This window comes from Sinohyriopsis cumingii, chromosome 2, assembly GCF_028554795.1.
Source record: "Sinohyriopsis cumingii isolate HCF-2022 chromosome 2, ASM2855479v2, whole genome shotgun sequence".
Lineage (NCBI taxonomy): Eukaryota > Metazoa > Mollusca > Bivalvia > Unionida > Unionidae > Sinohyriopsis > Sinohyriopsis cumingii.
The window spans coordinates 159,101,030-159,122,231 of NC_142962.1; the positions used below are offsets into that span (position 1 = coordinate 159,101,030).

A 21,202-nucleotide genomic window follows, 5' to 3' on the forward strand; every position below is an offset into this window, starting at 1 on the left:
TGAATGCTTGTTCCAATGACTGCCAGATAGACAAGTCAATGAGCTACTGATTTTAAATACTGTGATGAATTTACCTAGTGTCAGTAGCAACGTCTTAAGTCAGACTCATCCTTCGCCTTATGCAAAAATATGGACGTATCTTAAGTATTATTTCAGAAACAAATTTATTTTTAAGTTTCATATTTATTCATAGTATATTCTTAATTAAACTGGAGTTATACTCAGTATCATTATTTCCCTCAAATATATTTTTATTTTCTTCGAAATTATAGAACGTTGTCTTTTGATTAGGGGAGATAAAAATAAACCTTTAAGAAATTTAGAAACAAATATACAAAATTGTTTTTCCTTTCCCATTATACTTTACGGAAATTGTAGTTGTGTACAGTAGTGTAAGGCAGCGGTGTATACAAATGCAAGAGGCAAGACAATTCAGCTACTAAGGAAACACAGATGTTCACGTGTCCTTTCTTGTGTTTAATGTCATAAATAAATCCAAGTAAGGTGGATTTATAAAATAAGTATCCTAACTAAAGCCTTGTCCATTAAGCAATTTCATATTATCGTGTCAATCATCAGTGTTATATCTGCTGCAGAACATAACACATGTGTGAACTTGAAGAGGCGGAATATAGCACAGATGTTGACGTCAATGACGTTAACGATTAATGCAGTATAAAATAATGACAAGTTCTAAAATAACTCCAGTCAGCAATGGTAATTAGTTAAGTTCCATACCAAGAATTTTTTGTTTGCTGCTTTTCTAAATAAAGAATATTTAGCAAGTTATACTGGAATACAAACTGACGTCCAGTATTGTTAAATCCAAGATGATATTGTATCAAATTATTTTATTTAATTACTGCTTTTTTCACGTTAGTATCGATGATAAAATTTGTGGTGCGAAATGTGAAGATTGGATCCGAGAAAAAGACTATTATCCTAGGCTTAACACGCGTAATTAAGAGATCATACCGCACATAATTAAGAAATTAGTCTTCATTCTTTAAGAGTACAGGAAGGCTTTATCTTGGATTCAACAACTGAATTAGATCAGAATTATTCGAGTGGCAAAAGTGACGTTTTGTTTAGTAAACAAATATTTTAGTGGGGTTAATTTCTTTTTGTTTTCACACCTGTTGAGTACCATAATACCCAAATGCTAATATATTATCTTTCTTGGTGGATTTATTTTTGTGCAGTTAAAGTACTTTACATACTAATACAAATGGCAGGAGGGGTTAGGTGTTTGTATACCATATATCCCCAGGCATGCACACCTGTTTTGCTTATCTCCACCCCATCTCCCATCCCAGAATTAGGACCCTTTGACTAAGTCTCTGACGGTACAGATGCACCCAGTGGCTAATGTTAGCTACATTCCTGCACTTTTTCTTTTCATATAAATAGGGTTGGTCACAGATTAGGAACTGGTTAGATACGTGACAAGATGTAAGTGCCAAAAATCTAAATCGTTGGAATATTCAAGGATGTTTCAAATATTATGTACTCATAGACATGCTGGATAGGTATCGTACTGCCCTTTGGCTGAAACTGAACTTAGATATGCATTTCCAATGTGGGATTGTTTAGCGGTTTGGAGTGACTGCGAGCCTTCTGTCCAATGCACACATAATTACTGCCGACATGAGGGCAATGTTTGAGTGTAGTCGGACTTGATTAAAATTATGTATATTCCTTGGAGACCGAGTGAACGTTAGTTGAGTATACTAGAATATTGAGATAAAGGCATAATTTGGTTTCCATTGTACATTTATATATGTATACTGTCAAGTTCAAAATTAAGGATTTTATTATTGTTATACTTCTCTTGTTGCACTTACACGGTGATTACATGTACAGTTATATACAGAGTTGCTATAATTGATAATACTTGAACATTATTTGGTTGAACATTATTCACACATCCAAACAAGAATAAATCAAAACCCAAAGAAAGTAGTTTTGCGTAGAATGAGGACAAGAGCTTGAAGAAAAGTAGCGTATTGTAGATTATTCAGAGATCACAAATGTAGACTTCTCGAATCATGCTTCCTCTTCTGATAGATTTGCATGATTCCATAGTTAGCAGCACACTGAGGGAGTCGCTCACCATGACTGCTTTTGGTGTTTTGCTAGTTTGTATCCATTGTATCGCTTCGATGATAGCCCAGAATTCAACCGTATGGGTAGAGCAGTTGTATGGTAGTCTAGCCCCCAGTGTGATTTTCACGTTTGGGATCACCGCTGCTGGATTTAGACCAACTTGAATATATTTGGATGCATCCTTATACCTACTTTCTATATCAGAGATTCTATTTATATTGGGTGTTCTTGATCATTTAGACATGTAAGTGCGTTTGGTTTACAATTGGCATTTTTTTCAGGTCCATGTGGCGGCTTTAATATAGGTCATACTTTCCGCCTGTATGTTACAAATGTATTTTTCCCTTTCTAGGTCATAGACTTTGTATCTCCTGGCGAGTTCATTCACAGTTTGTGTCTGAAGGGATTATTGCATCTCTCTATAATAGCTCATATAGTGAGCGACTTGTTGTTTCTTTTTAGGTAGCCTGGTCGCATATCTTAGGAGTAAGTCTTTGAGTCTTAAACTGAGAGAAATTTATTCGGTTAAGATTATTTATTCTTCTCTAGATGTACTACAGTATGCATCGGTACAGATATATAAAAATTGGTGTTGGATCCGATCAAGATTTTTAAAGACACTAGAGTGAGCCATAGCTTACATTTTAAAGTCATCGTCAGTTTCGTATTGAAAGAAGTAAGGGGTGTGGTCTGATATGTCCCATAATCTGTGCTCTTAAGATTTCTCAGTAAGTTCAAATCTTTTCCACAATTTCTTGCTAGTTTTTGGTTTTTTTTTTTTTTTGTTTTTTTTTTTTTTTTTTTATCGCTTTTTCATGTTAGGTTCTCATCTATCAGCATCCCTACGAATGTATCAACCTTTTAAAATTTCACCTTTGATTTATTTAAATGCAGCTATGCCGGTTGATCCTTTCTTTCATTTTTGTCCATTTTATAGCAAGGCTGACGAATGTACCGCTTTGTATTCTTGATGCACGGACGTGACGAAAAACATCTCTTTCACAAAATACGACCTTTACACAGAATACAAACGGATCAGAAATTCCGTAGACCCAAAAGAAACTATTTTCTCATTTTTATTACATAGGTTTACACAATTGTAAGGGGATATATATATATATATATATATATATATATATATATATATATATATATATGCACAAACAAACCATACCCAAACAAGCACACATTTATAAAGGAAAGGGTTTAAAAAATTAGCTTTTGTTTTACGTGAAAAGATAAAGAGGTGCTGTTTCTGACTAGGATAACAGATTTGATATCCATAACAACATTTTCTGGTCAGGTTGCCATTTCCGAACCAAGTCAAATGAAAATTCAAGAGACTAAATATTGTTCTGTCCATCTTCGCATAATGACAGCAGTTTTGTCCTTTTGTTTAATTAGAAACATCCGAATGAGCTATCTCCAAAGGTTCTTCGTATTCAATCATTTTTAATAGACTTTGGATCCCTTCTCCCAAACTGTTGAGTTCACGAGGATTATCACATTCCACATAAATGTCGATGGTAACAGTGTTTTCCAGAGCTACTGCACACTCCATTTCTGTTTAAATTTGGCCAGATTTTACAGGGTGAAAGTGTCGTTCGGCACTGCCTTGGTCTGGAGGGAACATCAGCCTCCTCCAAGCGTATCCTCCTGCCTAATCATTGTACTAAATACCGTGGCTACTTTTCATAACTGTAATGTAGCTTCAAACAGCGCCAAGTAATATCTCAAGTTATTGGGAAGGTGGAGGGGAATTAGGTTCAAAATGTTTTGTATACAACATCTGGCTATCTCGAGTGACTTCTATTGACAAGTTGGGGTGGTGGTACTCGAAAGAAATTCGATAGATGATTCCGCTAGAGTATGAATTACTGACTATGTAAGTGAGCAAATGTGTGTCCAACTGTCCTTGAAAATCATTATATTTGATCTTGGATCGGAGTCAAGAAGAATGGTAAAGGTTTTCACTTATTTTTGTCGTAGTATTATTGGTTGTTGTTCTGTTATGAGTTAGACTGATGTCCTTTCCCACTTTAGTTAAGACGTAAAGACTGGCCTCTTCGTTGATAGTTTTGTACTCTCATGTGTGCGTCTTAGGTGTGCATCCACTTAATTCAACTAATACAACGACATGTCTAAATGCAAATGATCCATCATTTCCAAACTGAGTCGTTGTGTGATTTTGTTATCGACTCATGAATCGAACTTTGTGGAAATCATCAACTGAATGTCTCACGTTTTCATGCTATAGGACCATCCTGCTATTTGTTATTGGTTTCTTTTGAGTACATAAAGTGATTTTCCAGGTACGCTCAGTATTGGTAAGTATCTATGTTGCTGCTGACTGGTTTCCAATTCAAGTGCAGATCCAATTCGCTGAACAAATATACATGAAAATTATTAACGAGGTCTACTCTCGCATCTTCTCCTGGATTGTTATCAACCATATTTAGAACTATGACTTTCAAATACAAACGACTGTTGTAAAAATCAATTTAGTCTTCGGTTTGCCCTTTGACTTTAAATCCGGTTAGGGACGGGTAGCAAAAAACAACACATGATGAAATTTTAACCTTTGGGTTTCTTCCATAATCATGACAAACAGACTGAGTTCTATCTTGAATATTCCCAAGATTCTCGCTGCATCTCTTCTTTCCTTTTTTCAGTAATCAAGAACGTTCAATTCTCTGACTGTTCGTGTTCTTCTTCTTTTTGTTTTCTTTCCCTGAAAGTGTTTTTTAAGTTTAAAAAGCTTTTCACCTCTCGTTTTGGCTTGTGCTTGTTGTCGCGTAGTGAAAGAACAAATGTCTTAGCAAGAAGTGTAAAGTGAATTTATAGTAATGTCCCAGCGACCCAAGTGATATTTTCCAGTCTGAAGCAATTTATTTTGCTTGCTCTCATTAAGGCGTCTTTGGACTTCTTTAATCAATGAGATCATTTTGAAGTAGTTTGTTTCCTTGTGTTAAAGCTGCATCTTTCAAAGCATGCAATCGTCAATTAACCATTAGTTTTAAAAATGGGTGTTACCGTATAAAAATGATTTGGACATATCTCCTAAACCAAGCCCTCGTTGTCAAGCAATTGTTTGGTACACATGATGCGTCTATCTATTACAATTCACTGGAGATTGGTTTTGGAAACTTTTGCTTCGCTGCGATTTTTTCGTTCAAGAATATAATATTTTGTCCAAGATCTAGTTTTATGTTAACACTGACACTGTCAAAATTCGATTCAAACAGAAATATAACGAGGATGTAGAATTTCTGGGGGATCGTGATACTTATCTCCACCGTCCTCATAAAAAGCGATGGCAGAATCCACTCTAAGAGTTTCTCATGATATAGTACTTGACTACATCGTAGTACACGAACAATATATTTGGTCCCTCGTTTTGTTCGGCAGAGTAGCGAAAATACTTGTAGAATCGATCGTTGTTGTAAATGTCTTTCATAGGAGAGAAAGGATTGCATCCGTCCAGAATAGAAAACAAACCTTGCCAAACGTAATGAACATATTGTTCCGTCCGAAAAGATGCATTTTAAGACGATGATCAATATTACGGTATTCAATTAGTACACTTTTGCGAATTTCTTCTTGGGATTTGCCAAACTGACCATTATAAAATAGCTGATATCGTTTCGAGCAATAAAATAATAGCCTACAGGAATTATCTTGATACAGAAAATCACTTGAGGACTATCTAGTGCTGGTTATTTGGATTTGTAAGAACCATAATAACTGTCTAACTGTTGTTGAACTTGTCAGTACAGGATATCGAGCATGAAAGTATTTTGGCTTTCGTTGATATTGATGGCTTGCCTAGGATTAATTATTTGTACCGAAGCTAATTCACCAATAGCGTCATGATCAATGGCCTGAGGTAATGTAGCCGTGAAACAAGCATAATGAATTGTTGTGACACATCCATAGAACTGTCACTCCTTCAGGTTAAATAAAATTGGTTATTTATAGTTCGATAACTCTGGTTTCCGAAGTACCACTCCTTGTCAAATGAGAATAATTTTGCAAATGATATAAAAGATGATTGCCGATCTTGTTGTCAGCAGTATATGTCTAGGAAAGCCTAGAAAGAGATAACAAATACATTAATGCCATTGTTTTCAATTGTTTGTCTCCAGTTGCAAACTCGCACTTGAAATCTCTGCCCAGATGACACAAAGTACCGCATAGATTAAAAAGAAGTAAAGAAAAAACGATCTGAGCTTTAGGAACACATTCTTCACAACAGGTTCAACGAAGTTGTTTTTATAGTTCTTAAAGAGAGGAACTCTGATTAGAGATATAGTGGCTGTGTTTAAAGTATAACTGTCACTTCTATTTACTGTCCACAACTTGTAAAGCGGCGATCAAAGAATCAAAGCTAGGTGGATATCCTTTACAACATACTACCTTTCTTCTTTATTTGTTCATCTACAGATCACACCTTGTAATTTCGGCAAGTAAGCAGTTCCTTTAAATAATTCTTGGTTCATGTCTTCCAAATATTACTCGTTGAAGATACATGATATAATTAGTTCCATTTAGAAATGGTACCATTTTCATATATACAAGTAATTTAACACGTTCCGCATCAGTCTGTTAAATTCATTGTGATTTTGTATGCACGTGTATGGTGTCAGATTCTTTCATCTTTCAATCACATTATAAATAAACCTCTCATTCACGAAATTGTGTCATTGACGTTGATAAATCTAACCTCAACCGGCTTAATTCTGTTACAGTTTGCTTGAGTGTTGTTGGGAGTACATCGAACTAATAATAAGTTATATTGATAGTACTTAACATTTCTTACTTTTCTGTAACTGATTTAAAACTGAGCTTATATAATATTCAAGCTTTGAATCAGACTTGGGTTTCAGCTGTACACCACTTTATCACATTAACGAAAGTTGACTGGTTTCATACAAGTGTAAGAAAATGTCACTACTCGGCACCCCTACCAATAATTTCACTTGTCCCTCATATCGGTCTGAGGCTTACTCGGCCCTGTTTGCAAAGAAAATATAAATAGTCGGGTCTTACTCTTCCCTAGTAGCAAGCAACGGCCTCCAAAAATGATTATTAAGCGTACTTTATCATTTCCCTTCATCAATTCCCTTCAGAAGCGTCTCTCCGAAAAATGACATCGCTGCCTCGAAAGAAATAGTCGGCAATCCAGGTACTTTGAAACTTGCTTTAAGAAAGAATTGCTACACATCGCATATAATTATTACAGAAAATATCCATAAATAGATTATGGAATTGCTTCGATGAATAATCGTGATCCACCTTTCCAAGAAGATCTGTGTCGAAATAATATAATGTACCAACCTAGATATGATTGTGGAGTTGTAAGCAGGGACAAAAGGAAAATGATGGGTGAATGAAACTTTATTAAGTTGAATGGTTGGATGAATCACACATCATCCTGTAATTTAGCATCGGTATGGTAATTGCGTTTTCAAACCAGGACAGGACTATCGTATATGATGGAATGAAAAGATCTATGACCTCATTTTGTTATCGACATGAATCTTGCCCACGAACGATACGCAAATTGCATGAACTTAGCAAGGTCAATTCAAAGTTTTTTTCTTTTGGATAGATTTTGATTATACGGTTATTTTTTCATTTGAAATTATAAATATATGGAATTCCAGTACGAACGAACAAAAAGTTTAAGTTTTCCGAATCGTAAATTCATCCACGCAATATTAATTAATGTAATAATATCATTAAATAAAGGTTTATATTACACAATTATAAAATTAATTTATACCTTAAACTCTAGTTTGTTATTTTATTACTTCAAAGTATCTACACATGAGGTACCGTTGCCTGGAATTCTCAAGGAACTCAAAATGTTAGAAGTATGTTTCAGTGACATCGGATGTAGCAGAAAATACTCTATTTAACGGACCATCCCATGATAATTAATAACATTGAATATTAACAATGACATTTATATGGCTATATTCAGTGTTTGAGGAAATCAATATTAATAAAAGCAACATCTTAAGAGAACTTGAATAGAATCTTCCAAGACTAACCCTGGATCTAGATATTTAATTTCATGTCCACACGTTACCATCCCTTCGGTAAGAAAAGCTTTTATCAGTCTGATTGTTCGATTAAATGTCATGTTCATGATGGAAATAAAGAACACTGAGAAATATCATAGCAAATTAAAAGCCTTTTCATTTAATGAAGCAGTTTGTAACTATATTACCGTCGCAATAAGATTCATTGATCAAAGTGTGCGACCTTGCTTAGAATGACACAGCCAATAACATGGTTAGAATCCGGAATTCGAAATATCGAGCATTTTATTTCCTATATGAAGCCGAAGACCTATTATTCAAAACGATACGTCTTTAGAATATTTCCCCTGTTGGAGACTTTGTTGAGGCTGTGATCCTAGATATAAGCTAAAAAGACAGGAGCTGGTATTTTCTTGATTCAAATGGTCTTTATTCACGAGTAATAATGGGTTAAGGAAAAACGGTGTTGGTTACCCACCCACTCCCCGACACAATCACAAAAGAAAAAAAGAAAAACCTCCGTACAAATTCACATTGCTTATATTGCATTGGAAGGCAATCATCGGCAGATGTGAAGTAATTTGAATAACCAATTTTGTATGCCAACGGTGTCCAGTATGAGGTACTGTAAAGCCGATCTGCGCGCCAGCAGTGTCCATTTGAGGCAATGTCAGTCAAGTGTTTGCAGAGTACTTACTGTAAATCAACACTATGGCAAAAATATATGAGCAAAATTATTCAGTATAGTGCAGTATCAAGCGGTGAAAGGTGCACCAAGAAAGTCTTAGAACGTTATTTACTTTCTATGCAAAGGTACCTGGATAATGACAAAACAGCAACAAATGATTTTTCAGTCTATTTTTTATTTCAGAAGCTAGAAAAAATTTCGCCTGAGGAATGAATTTTTAAAGCCTTTATATTGTCGTTAAAACACGTTGTTTTTTTAAACATAAGATTTCACAAAATTAATAATACACATACTGTTAAATTGGCGATTCATTGGATTAAGAATTCAAAACTATATAATTCAAATATAGACGAATCATTCTTTCTTGTGATAAGCATCAAAGGATTAATCTGGAATATCTCCAGACCTAATTCAAGTCTGTTTTGCTGCTAGGTTACTCAAGTTACATGGTATGGTATGAATAGACAGGTTACTCAAGTTACATGATATGGTATCCATAGACTTAGGGGATTTTATGATGTGTCTTAAATATTTAAACATAAGGAATAAGCCTTTGAGAAATTATCATTGCATGAAATGTAATGATGCAGATATTGACTCAAACAGTAGGAAGATAAATAAAAAGATTAAGCATTTGAACAAAATAATATGCACATTTAAGTATTTCACTCTACTTTCGTAGGTACCGAACACCCTTAATATACGATTAAGATGCACATGCGCGAAAAGTAAAGACAGCAACATAGGTCTCTGTTTCCTAGCTGTTCAGGACACCTGAAGAACAGTTGAAATAAAATACGTATCATGATAAAAATTATATTAAAGGAAACGGTAATTTAAATTTTAAAATAAGCAAAAGTAAATCTTTAGTTTTGATTCGATAAAATAGTTTACGTTCGCTCTTGATGAATCGGGTCTCACGCTCACAGCAATAGTTGCTGGGAGACAAAAATGTTCAGCTTCCTGCATCTCTTTAGAAAACAGATCCATCAAAATGAACTGATATTCTACTGACTGAAAAGAATTGCCAGAAATATAAAATAGGGTTCTCTCGAGTTAAAACACATATAGCATGGTTAGATTGACAACATTTTTATTTAGGTCCAACATCATAAAACGTCTTTTAATGGAAACCTCATGTTAACATGAGCATTAGTGATAATAAATGTTTTAATGGCAACCATGGTGACCATAATGGATATCAGATTGGCATTCTTTTCATTTAAGAGAAGCTAGATAGCATAATGAGTGGTATGTTGTAAACCCGGTGTCGATGTCATTTTCCTTTTAGGAGTAGCAGCCACACTTTTTGAAGATCTCTGCCGTGCTGGCCTTGGATGACAGATCAGCAACTAGACATCATAAGAAATATATTGGTGAAAACCCCATATCGATATGATCATCGATCTAGCAGTAGCGATAATACGATATTCAAGATCGCCGTCATTTTCATGGTCAGTTTGGTGCCATTTTCCTTTGGACCAACTAGAATTTATAAGATGTGTTCTAGTGAAAACCCAATGTCAGTATGACCTTTTGGCCACTAACAGAAGCTACAACAAGATTTTCAAGAGGACTACAATGTCGGTCAAGCTGGATGTAAAGTCAATAACATTTTAACCAAAGATCAATTGGACTATATAAGAAGTACATTCGTGAAAATCACACATTGATACCAGCCGATTTTCACTAGGACTGCTGTCGCGGCCATATTGGATATACATGCCACACATATTTCATTAGCACCAACACCTTCTTGAGATCAAAGTGTGTGTGTGTGTGTGTGTGTGTGTGTGTGTGTGTGTGTAAAGTTTCGTGTAGAGACAAGCGGACGGCTCAGGTTGTCTATTATGAATAGAGCTACAAATAAACGTAGTATGCGCAGTCATTAATCTTCAAGTGGTTTGGGGTTTTAATCCATATCTATACAAGTTATTTCTATGATAATTGAACATTCTCACAATTACAGGATCCCGTAAATAGAACCAGATGGCTATTTTAGATTATGAATGAATAATAAAATTTCAAGCAGACCTATCCAAACACGTGCTTAGGGCACCAGGGCCAAAGAAGGCACCACAAAGTTGAAAAAAGGGTGAAAAGCAAAAAAAACGAATGAAGATTTGTAAAAAAACAAAATGATAAAACTAGTGCAAATTGATCATGATGTTCTGTTTCTTGATCATGGTGCACCCTAGGGTTATCTTCCCAGGTGTACCACAAGGAGCACTGCTGGCGCAGTGCACTCTGACCTCTGTCGGTCAGCGTGGAAAGGAGGGGGGCACCAAGATTTGTCAGTGCTTAGGGCACCAGTGAGCCTTAATCCGCCCCTGTATATATATATATATATATATATATATATATATATATATATATATATATATATATATATATATATATATATATATATATATAATCCAGTTTTGATGAGAGACATAGCAACAATTTGTACAACAAAAAGAATCCGTAAACATTACCAAACAAAATTTCATAAACGCAAAGTAAATATTGGCCGCAAGCTGATGGACAATATACGTGTGTGCAGTTTAACCTGTGGATTTCCCAAGCAGTTTAGCTCCACCGGAGATTTGGTTAGAAAGAATATAATACCTTACGTATCAAAAGACTATGTAATTTTATATTCCTGATTTTGCTCGTTTATTTCTGGTTGGTCCGGTACAGGATATCGTAGCGGAATTGTGTCTACTTAATGTCTATGCATTGTATATTAATAATAATATACAAAGGTACCCGTAGACCATCTATCGACTTCACCTATATCAAAATGCCCAGTTCCTTTCACCCCGTTGCTGCACGAGCAAAGTAACTGCAGTGACAAAAATGATAACATCGAGTTCTCTGACAATGGTTTTCACAATAACCAAAGTAAGAATAAAGTCTGTATTATTACATTACGAGATTTTCCGATAACTGTTCTATTTACGGACTGCTTCCTGAACAAACAAAACGTGTAAGGCAACATATTTTATAAAGCTCAGCCCGACCAAACAAGATATTGATTGTGTGTTTAAAAAGACACGCCAATAGCCTTGACGGAAGCAACTAATCAGAGTAGAGCTGTTTTGTGTAGTGGGGGTGGGGTCTATTGCAGCGTTGGCTCGGAGTAACGGTCTTGGTTTACTCTCAATGAGAGACCAAAACTTCGGGACCAACCGGTCTGCAGAGAGTAACTAGGTTATCGGGGGATCCTTCGGCAGACTGGGAAGAGAGGGCCACGCTGTGTGTCCCCTTGACCATTTGACCAGAACTGTGAAGCGGAAATACCTTGTACTCTTTTAAACGGACGCAAAATGAAGTATATTTTTCATTCTTTAATCATTATTGTTCAATGAGTGAAAATCAATAATACATACCTTGGTAATAGAATCGTGCATTGTTCATATGTGCGTATACATGCTATACATTGATTATACATGATGATATATCAATATATCGATCATATTTGGTTATAAATTCCATACGTTGATTCTTGATTAGTTATTCATTGAAGTTACATGTACAGATTAGTTCCACTCAGGATCGATATCATTTTTTAAACTCAGTGCGCATCATTTAGTTGAATCTAATGTTGGATTTTATGCGCACGAGTATGGTCTCAGATTCATTCATCGTTCTATTACATTATACATCTCTCATTCACAAATTTACTTTCAGTGTATTCGCAAAATCCAACACCAACCCGGCCTGATCCTGATATCATATATTAGAGCCCATATAATTCCAGAGGCTATTTTATTTCGAAGAGTTCTTTGATGTAAACTTATTTTACACATTTGCAAAGGATAAATGTGCCATTACCTTTAACATAAGATATGCTTCTTGCTATCAAAAAGAACCAAGAGATGCAAAAGTTGTCGAATACCAAGCTTGGTTTAAACATACTTTTGGCTAAATTATGCAAAAGGATATTGTTACACAGTTTAACAACACTAGATGAGCCCTTTCCCATTCAGATATAATGATATAATTAAAGACGAAAGCGGCAGAACATAAATAAATAGCATGTGCCTATAATAACATACTGCGGTTAGAAAAAAAGAAAAAAGATATCCAGGCAACCAATCAATTTTACCAAACTTTAGACAAAATAGCATTTATTACGTAAGGTACCTACATCAACTATCGATTGGTCATTGCTCTGTCTGAGACATTACAACCCTTCCAATGAAAAAATAATAGTACATCTTGTATTCTTAATATAATTTTGAAACAACTTTTAAAGATATCCAAATGTTTCAAGCTTTAAGTTCAGGTGAGCCAAACATGAGAGTGTATGTAAAGATCGGTACAAACCTTTCGTTACGACAAAGCACTAAAATTTGCTTTTGAACTTTCCATTGAGTACGAATGATAATATAATGATAGGTACTTTCTGCTTCAATCTCACAGCTGCATCATGTATTATGTATTACGTACTTCTTGTACTGATCTTTCTTCGGGTTGCTACACTGTTTTCGGACCCTAGCTATGAATAAAAGAATATTTGCGATCATAAGAAGGATAACAAGAAGGAATGCTTTTGTTTTGTGGCGTAAAATACGTTCTAAATTTTAAGAAATGGCTTTCTGTTTTTACATTTTTGGATTAGGTATTCCATATCAGAACAGAAGAGTTAAAGACAGAATTCACGTTGTTATTTTAAGTATGGCATTTAATCTAGTGAAGTTTTACCGACCATGTTATGGCATTTAATCTAGTGAAGTTTTACCGACCATGTAAATTAGATATTGACGCTTCTCCCACCAAAAGAGGAAGCAGTCCATTTAAATGACTTGATGAATCGCTATATATAATTCTATGATAAGTATAGTTTGTACCATTTTATTCGTTCTAATATAGGATAACAGCCACATTCCTTTTAAATACTGCGAGCGTGAGTACTTCTGGTTATATATGTGACTATCCTAGAATTCTCTAACTAGCTGTAATGCTAAACTAGTCTGATGTGCAGCTTTTACAAATATTACTGCTCTCGAAACGCCTCATTTTGCAGAAATGAATGCTCTTTTTCCCTCATTTGTTAATCTGCAACGAGTTACGTAAATTATAGAAATATGAAGTCTTCAGCAAGCAACACTATCATTATTATTGTTAATTTATAATCCGACAACTCAAACTGGGCGTTATCGAAAAATAAAAATACATATTCCTCACAGGTAGCTTATTTTTCAGCTTGTTAATTTCAAATAACGAATGTGATCTTGAATTAAAATATGGAATTACAGATAGCTATGTCAGAATATTATCAGAATATTCCTAGACAAAAGTATAGATAAAAACAAGAACAACAAATATAAAAATACAATATAAAAAATTGTATCACAGGAAACCGGTAGCGTACTAACGGGGAGGGATAGGGGCACCAGAGGTCTTAGGACACCAAAATTCCTTTGGGCCACCATTACCGCTCCAGGCGCCATTTACCAAATATAGCTAACACGTTTTGACTTTATACACAAGTGGTGATCTCATTGAGAACGGAAAAGTCATCATGTATTCTATTATTTGTCTCTAGACCTGTATTAACGATGATTATATATTTGTAGGCCACCATTATTAGCTTCGAAAGGAAACAATTAAATATACATACATACATACATACATACATACATACATACATACATTGCAATCTCTGTGCACAATGAAATATAGTCAGTCGTACATATACTTGCATTTCAAAAACTGCCACAGCGCAAATTTCTACAGTGGAAAGCAAAACAGATATTCACAATTGCATTATGTGCATAGTTTATCTGTAGAAGTATAAGCATAGCTTGAGTATATAGGATGCTAATAACACACTACCCTTTGCTGCAAAGAATATTCTACAATCAGTCAAACCCAAAGTTCTCTGCATTCATTAGTGTTTCCACCATGATCTTAAAAAAGGCACTCTTGTCATGGGTTGTTCTGTCATTCACATACAAGACAAGGTTGTTACCACATGTATGTGCCGATGGGTGAAATTTGTGATCGTCATGGACAAAGGTCATGTGTGGATCCACTTCAAAACCCAGAGCCGGAATTCGGCTAGATCCTGTGCAGAATTCTAGTAACTTGCAAGGTTGTACGGATGAAATAAAGTCTCTTTCTTCGGCTGTTAGATGTATCATGGCCTCGTCTAGCGTATGTAAAAGTGTTTGGTCTGAAATGGAAACATTAATTACAATACTGTATAAGAGTACGTTTACATTAAAATCATGGACATGCGCACAACTGCTGAAGACATTCTCATCAGTTCGGCTACTATCAACACTAACTAGTTGTAATGCAATATACACATTTTTTAGATATCAGCAAAGGAAATGAGTTTAAAAATATTATAGTTAAAGCATTGTCACTACCCTTGTACAGTACGGCCTCTATGCTATCCCGATTAACCTTCTGAAACTCTGCATCTGTTAAAAGATTGGTTTTCTTTTCTTGATACAAGTTTAATGAAATTTCATTCTTCTTTAATGCCAGTGAGTATACGGTCAGTGTAAGTAATACAATTGCCATATGTCATACATTATTAAATAGTTATTTGTAGTGTATTGAACATATGACATTCTGAAACAATCATGTTTTACAGTCTTTGAGGCCTTTATATAAAATATCTTTTTGGCAAGACATGTGTTAGGATATTTTCGTTGCACATTTATACTGAGATTATAAAAATTTTAAATGTCATAAAACGGGTGGGGATTTTTGTTTATTCTAAAGGACATGTTACATTTGCTGCTTCCGTCGTCATAGCCAATATCTAGTCGTATAAGCCATATGCGTTGCTTCAGAAAAATACAATGAGATACGAGCAAAGATGGCTGACCTTGAAAAAATAATAAAGCTAATAGGGCAACACACATTTAACAACATAATTTATGTATTTTAAGTAACTAGTTTGAAAGCAAGAAATACAAATTGTTAAATGTGCAACAACAAAAAAATCTTGCTATATTAAGTTGTGTGTGTGTGTGTGTGTGTGTGTGTGTGTGTTTATGTGTGTGTGATTTGGATTTTTGACGTAGGTTTAACAATTTTTCAGTCATATCACTACGATGTCTGAAGTGTGGAAGTTTATAGTGATGTCTAGCACTGGGGCATCATGCCGCAGACACGTAGCATGATGTCCCTCATTATCCTAACACCAGGCCGACCAGTCCTAATACTAACCTCTTAATGCTGAACGCCTAGCGAGGCAGCTGTTAGTACCATTTTTGTAAGTCTTTAGTATGACAAGGCCGGGATTCAAACTCGCGACCTCCTGCATCCGAGGCGGATGCTCTAACCACTAAGCCACCGGAGTGGTCAGTAATTAAGCTGTAAAAAATGTGCCTATTAATTGAACATATAATAAAAACAGCCATCTGTTTGATACTTTGAAAGGTCTAGGGGCTCAAACTCTTGCCTTTTGTTCTGGCAACAATTTCACAAAGGCAAAGCGTTTGTCATACAATATATCATTTTATGAATAAAATAACAGAAATATTCGAACCCATTTCGTATTAATAACAACGTAATTTCAGGAATGTAAGACTACATATTTGCAATAAAGGATGCCACATTAAAGCGTCATGCTTATCTCCATGTTATCATCGAAAAAACTTGTCAAATGCCACTATACAATTGGTATTGCCAGATTCTTACTCTCAATCTGTTGTAGAAACTCTTTTAGATTTGAGAAAAGCTTTTCCTCCTTTTCTAGTTCTTCGTCAGACCATGAATATTCCGGCTCAAAGATGGATATCAAATCTTTCGCTGAAATTGCATCCTTTCTGTATTCCAGAATGCTGCAAAGGAATGGCTTTTTTCTCATGAGCCCGAGAAACTGAAAAGATACACAAAACAACCAGGACCATGTTTTGATAAGTACACGATCTATATATTTCAACCAAATAAAAGTTATACAAGCTCAAAATATATAACTGATGTTGCTCTTTCAGTTACAAAATGGTTACAATATGGTTTTATGCACAGCTACACTAAGATGAAATAAACTGTGTTTTAATCTTGGATATGTAATCAACCCTTGTTTTGTTTTTTAGTCTCTTGGTGGATGACGTCGTTTTGCTTCAAGATAAGATGTAGCAGTTGTAAAGTATACAAGTATAATAGTGGTAGTTGTCATAGTAACAACAGTAGAAGGGTAGTAATATTTGGGATAGACGTAGCGAAGGTGATTTTGGCGCTGGTATTTGGTGTTGTATAATTGTAGTTTAGTATTAACTCGGTAGCGACAATAGTAGTAATAGTACTAGTAGTATTAGCAGTAGCAGTAATGCATGTTATGACTATAATTGTTGTGTTGATTGGAATATAATTAGTAATAGTACGTCATAGTATTTAAGTCCATGCAGAAGCTGTTGTATTCCCGTTTGCCTCGTAAGAACCGCAAAATGCATGGCACTGGCTTTAACAAACTCTTCTTTGTTCTCCATTTTAACGAATAATGGAAGGCCATCCACATCGAATCTCCACTCGCATGAGTTCAGTGCCCTCTCTAATGATCCCTGGTCCGTTGCTTGCTGTATCTGTGTAAATAAAAGAAAATGACATATGTGTTTCAAAAGAAACACGTGTACGATACAAAATCATCACTACTAGATCATTTATTAATCTTATGTGATCAAGGATACGCACATGAACAACACTGCAAAGCGAATAATTGAAAGAGATGACATAGGTTATTATGTTGAATGTAACATAATATTTTCAAAGACGAAAAGTGAATTCTGCTATTTCGGATATTAATAAAATGTCCGATGTACTAAGGGACTGTTTCTCTAATCACTGCATTTGGGCACATTACCCCAAAATGAATGAAAGTTCAACAAAGTTTAAGATATTATTTGTGTTTTCTCTTCCCCTGCCGTAAATTATACAGGTTTTATGTTCAAGGAAACAATGTGTAAAATATCTATGCAATATCATGTTTGCACACTTGGACAAAAGTTTATGATGGAATTGCCTTAGAGAACAGTTTACGATGAAGCTGTCTTGAAGAACAGATCATGATGTGGCTGTCGTCGAGAATAGTTTACGACGAGGCTGTCTTAGAAAAAATATGATAAAGCTGTCTTAGCGACAGTTTATGACGAGGCTGTCGCAGAAAACCGTTTATGACGAGACTGTAGTACAGAACAGTTTACGGTGAGGATGTAAGGGAGAAAAGTTTATAATAGGGCTGTAGTAGAGAAGAGTTGATTATGAGGCTATAGTAGAAACAGTGCTGTAGTAGAAAACAGTTTATAGTAACAGAAAGTTTTGATTGAGGTAAAAGTATGAAGCATTGGTTCAGTGCAGACTATCACAGAATAAAGCAAGAAATAACTTTGTTTCGCCTTAGAACGATTTCATAATTTTCATCGTACATGCACACAACGTTACCTAGGGTGGATAACTGAATTATCATGTACCTCGCCGTAGATCGCTTGCGGTGAGAGTCACTAATAGCACGGTATGCACGAGTATTTTACCCTGACTAATACTCACTCTCCTGTGGATTTAAGGCAAGTTCCGTTTCTAACTGACACACTGGTCTATGGATGTTGTCAAGGCGTTAAAGTTCTCCATTTGTGTTCTCCAGCCATAGGGGCAAGTGTTACATTTGTATTTCATTTGATACGTGAAGCGTATTCAGATTTTAAAGTCGTATCGTGAAATGATGCCTTTACTACTACGCAGATTTGAAACTTTGTGAATTTTTGAATTACAAGTTGCTATTAGAGTTTAATTTAGTTGATGTATCTATATATTTTAATTCCGAACTTATTATTATGACCAGTTTGGTTTTATTGTAGCTGTTTAGGGCTGTCTGAAGCTGTTTATGGCTGTCTGTAGCTGTCTAGGGCTGTCTGTAGCTGTCTGTACGTATGTGCGCATGGTGGATCCATGAAGGGTGGGGGTGGCCAATACAAGTGTGCCAACACAATTTAGGAGAACTGTGTGTTGTCGGTGCGTATGTATGTGTGCGGGTATCTCAGGCTATCTATCTGGCAGTCTGTGTGTAGCAGCAGGGGGGGGGGGCGAATCCGACATTTTGTCCAATCGTCATTTGGCTTAATTAATACTTTCTGCACTCAGCGGATCCGGTGTCGTCAGCGCCTGGTAAAAAAAAAACGACGTCGTCGTCGTTGTCATCGTCGAGGGGCCAAATCGACAATTGTCCGGACGTCATTTGGTTTAATTAATACCTTCTGCGCGCCGATCCTAGCGTCGTCAGCGTCCGGTAAACACAGCGACGACCGCGTCGATGTCATCGCCCCCCCCCCCCCCGCTGCTAAGTGGCTACTTGCAATTTAACCGAATATTTGGTCAAGTCCGATACGATATCGTGTCCGAGGGTCATGTAAATTTATCGTTACAAATCCATGTGGGGTCGACTGAGCATGACTAAAAAAGTTTCGAAAAACATTAAAGTCCATGTCACCGCCGCACCATGTCTGCCAAATATTTCGTAGCGTGTGTGTATCAACGCCGTTGAATACAGCAAGAATATTACAGTTGTCTCTGATTACTTTTGGAATCTGAGTATACCGTTGAGTGACATATATCACGTCGGTGTTTTTATGCCTGCCTCTGGAAAATATCCTAGCTGGGTTTTTTTGATTGTCTAACATAACATCATCGTACACGACTAGATTGTTAACGTCGCCATCAATATCATCGATACCTGGTGCATCATTGATATCTGTAATAAACTCGATGACATTTTTTTTAGCGATCGCTGATGCATTCTCGTTGAAATCTTTCAACACCTCGTAGCATCGTTGATCATCTACGCTAGGAGCAACCAAATACAACTTATCCCACTTCATCCATCTCATTATTAAATTGAGTAACAATTGCGTCTTGCCGGATCCAGATGGTCCGATGATAATCATCCGGATCGAGTTTGGTAATGCTGCAACATGCTTAACTGGTTCTCTTGTTTTAGTCGCTGAAAAGTCAATTATATTCATGTCTCTATACATAAATTATGGATCTATATTGTGTGAAGTGTAGAGTGCGTACTGGCACAAATGATATGACAACCGTTACAACAAGAAATAACAGATCGGCCCTTACTGGTAAGTGTGCACAATGCGGTACAAAGAAATTTAGATTTATTTCTATTAAACCCGGGGATGTTTTAAAAAAAAGCGAGGAGGTGACATCGCAGCCAGGTTATCAAAACTCCCCGGAACCCCGTGGGCAAAGTATCCAGGAGAAAAGCACCTCCCAGGATATAGCTACTGTGGCCCCGGAACACGATTAGATATCAGACTCGATGATCAAAATCAACCCAAACCCGGTGAGTACCCAATAAATGCTATCGATAAGGCGTGTCATGCTCATGATGTTGCTTACAAAAGTAGCGATCTGCAACAGCGTCATATCGCGGACGTAAAATTAATTCACGCGTTAAATGCTATTCCTGATAAATCCGTCAAAGAAAAATTGGCTTCATGGTTGGTAAAATCGGCTATGAAAGGTAAATTAATGATGGGCGCTGGTAATTAATAACAACATGGAATCCATCTATTATTCTCCGAGAGGATACTGGAAGGGGAAGGCCGCAATTGGTAAGCTTGCAAGCGCTGCAAAGGTAACAAAGGCCACTGCGGCTAATTGGTTATCCAAACAGGCTATATGGCAAATCTATCTACCACCGCCTAAACAAATCAACTTCTCGCGCTTTGATGTCAGCGTACCTAATGAAGTTCATCAGGCTGATATACTATTTCTGCCGCATGACAACGGTTACAAATACGCGCTAACCGTAGTTGATGTTGCGAGTCGATACAAACAAGCGGAGCCGTTAAAAACAAAGTCAGCAACTGAAGTAGCCGATGCGTTTGAGCGGATTTATCGAAGAGGTCCTCTGCGCTGGCCAAATCTATTACAAGTTGATCCCGGTAGTGAATTTCGCGGCGCTGTTTTATCAACGCTGAAACATCATAGCGTCGCGATACAACGAGGTCATACTGCGCTACATCGTGATCAGGCAATTGTTGAACGATTCAATCGGACTCTTGCTGAACGGTTATTTGGATATCAATACGCGAAGGAATTCATCCAAGAAAAACGATCTCGTGAATGGGTCAAAAGGTTGCCAGGCGTAATTGCCGCGTTAAATAACGAGATTACCCGAGCAATCAACATGAAGCCCAGCGACGCGATTAAATACGAGTATATACCCGGAAGATCAAAAATAGATAGCGTTTCCAAGCCGATTCTCGGCGATGTTACCGTGAGATATCTATATGAACCAGGAGAGCTTGAAGGCGGTAAAAAAAGAGCTACTGATCCTATCTGGAGTGTTACCACACATAACATATCAACGATAACACGATCAACTGGTAGACCACCGATCTAT

General features: G+C 36.3%; 1 protein-coding gene across 4 annotated transcripts in view; it reads right to left on the minus strand.

The window, feature by feature from the left end:
• Positions 1 to 12,158: 12,158 nt before the first annotated feature.
• LOC149806198 (uncharacterized) overlaps positions 12,159 to 21,202 on the minus strand; it is a 63,570-nt gene continuing 54,526 nt past the window's right edge. For all 4 annotated transcript variants that reach the window (XM_089951114.1, XM_089951116.1, XM_089951115.1 and 1 more), the window contains 3 exons: positions 17,178 to 17,375; positions 16,492 to 16,672; positions 12,159 to 15,007 (listed from right to left, as the gene is read on the minus strand). In XM_089951114.1, the coding sequence (XP_089807240.1) occupies positions 14,694 to 15,007; positions 16,492 to 16,672; positions 17,178 to 17,375 (693 nt within the window). In that variant the 3' untranslated portion in view covers positions 12,159 to 14,693. The remainder of the gene's footprint in view (positions 15,008 to 16,491; positions 16,673 to 17,177; positions 17,376 to 21,202) is intronic.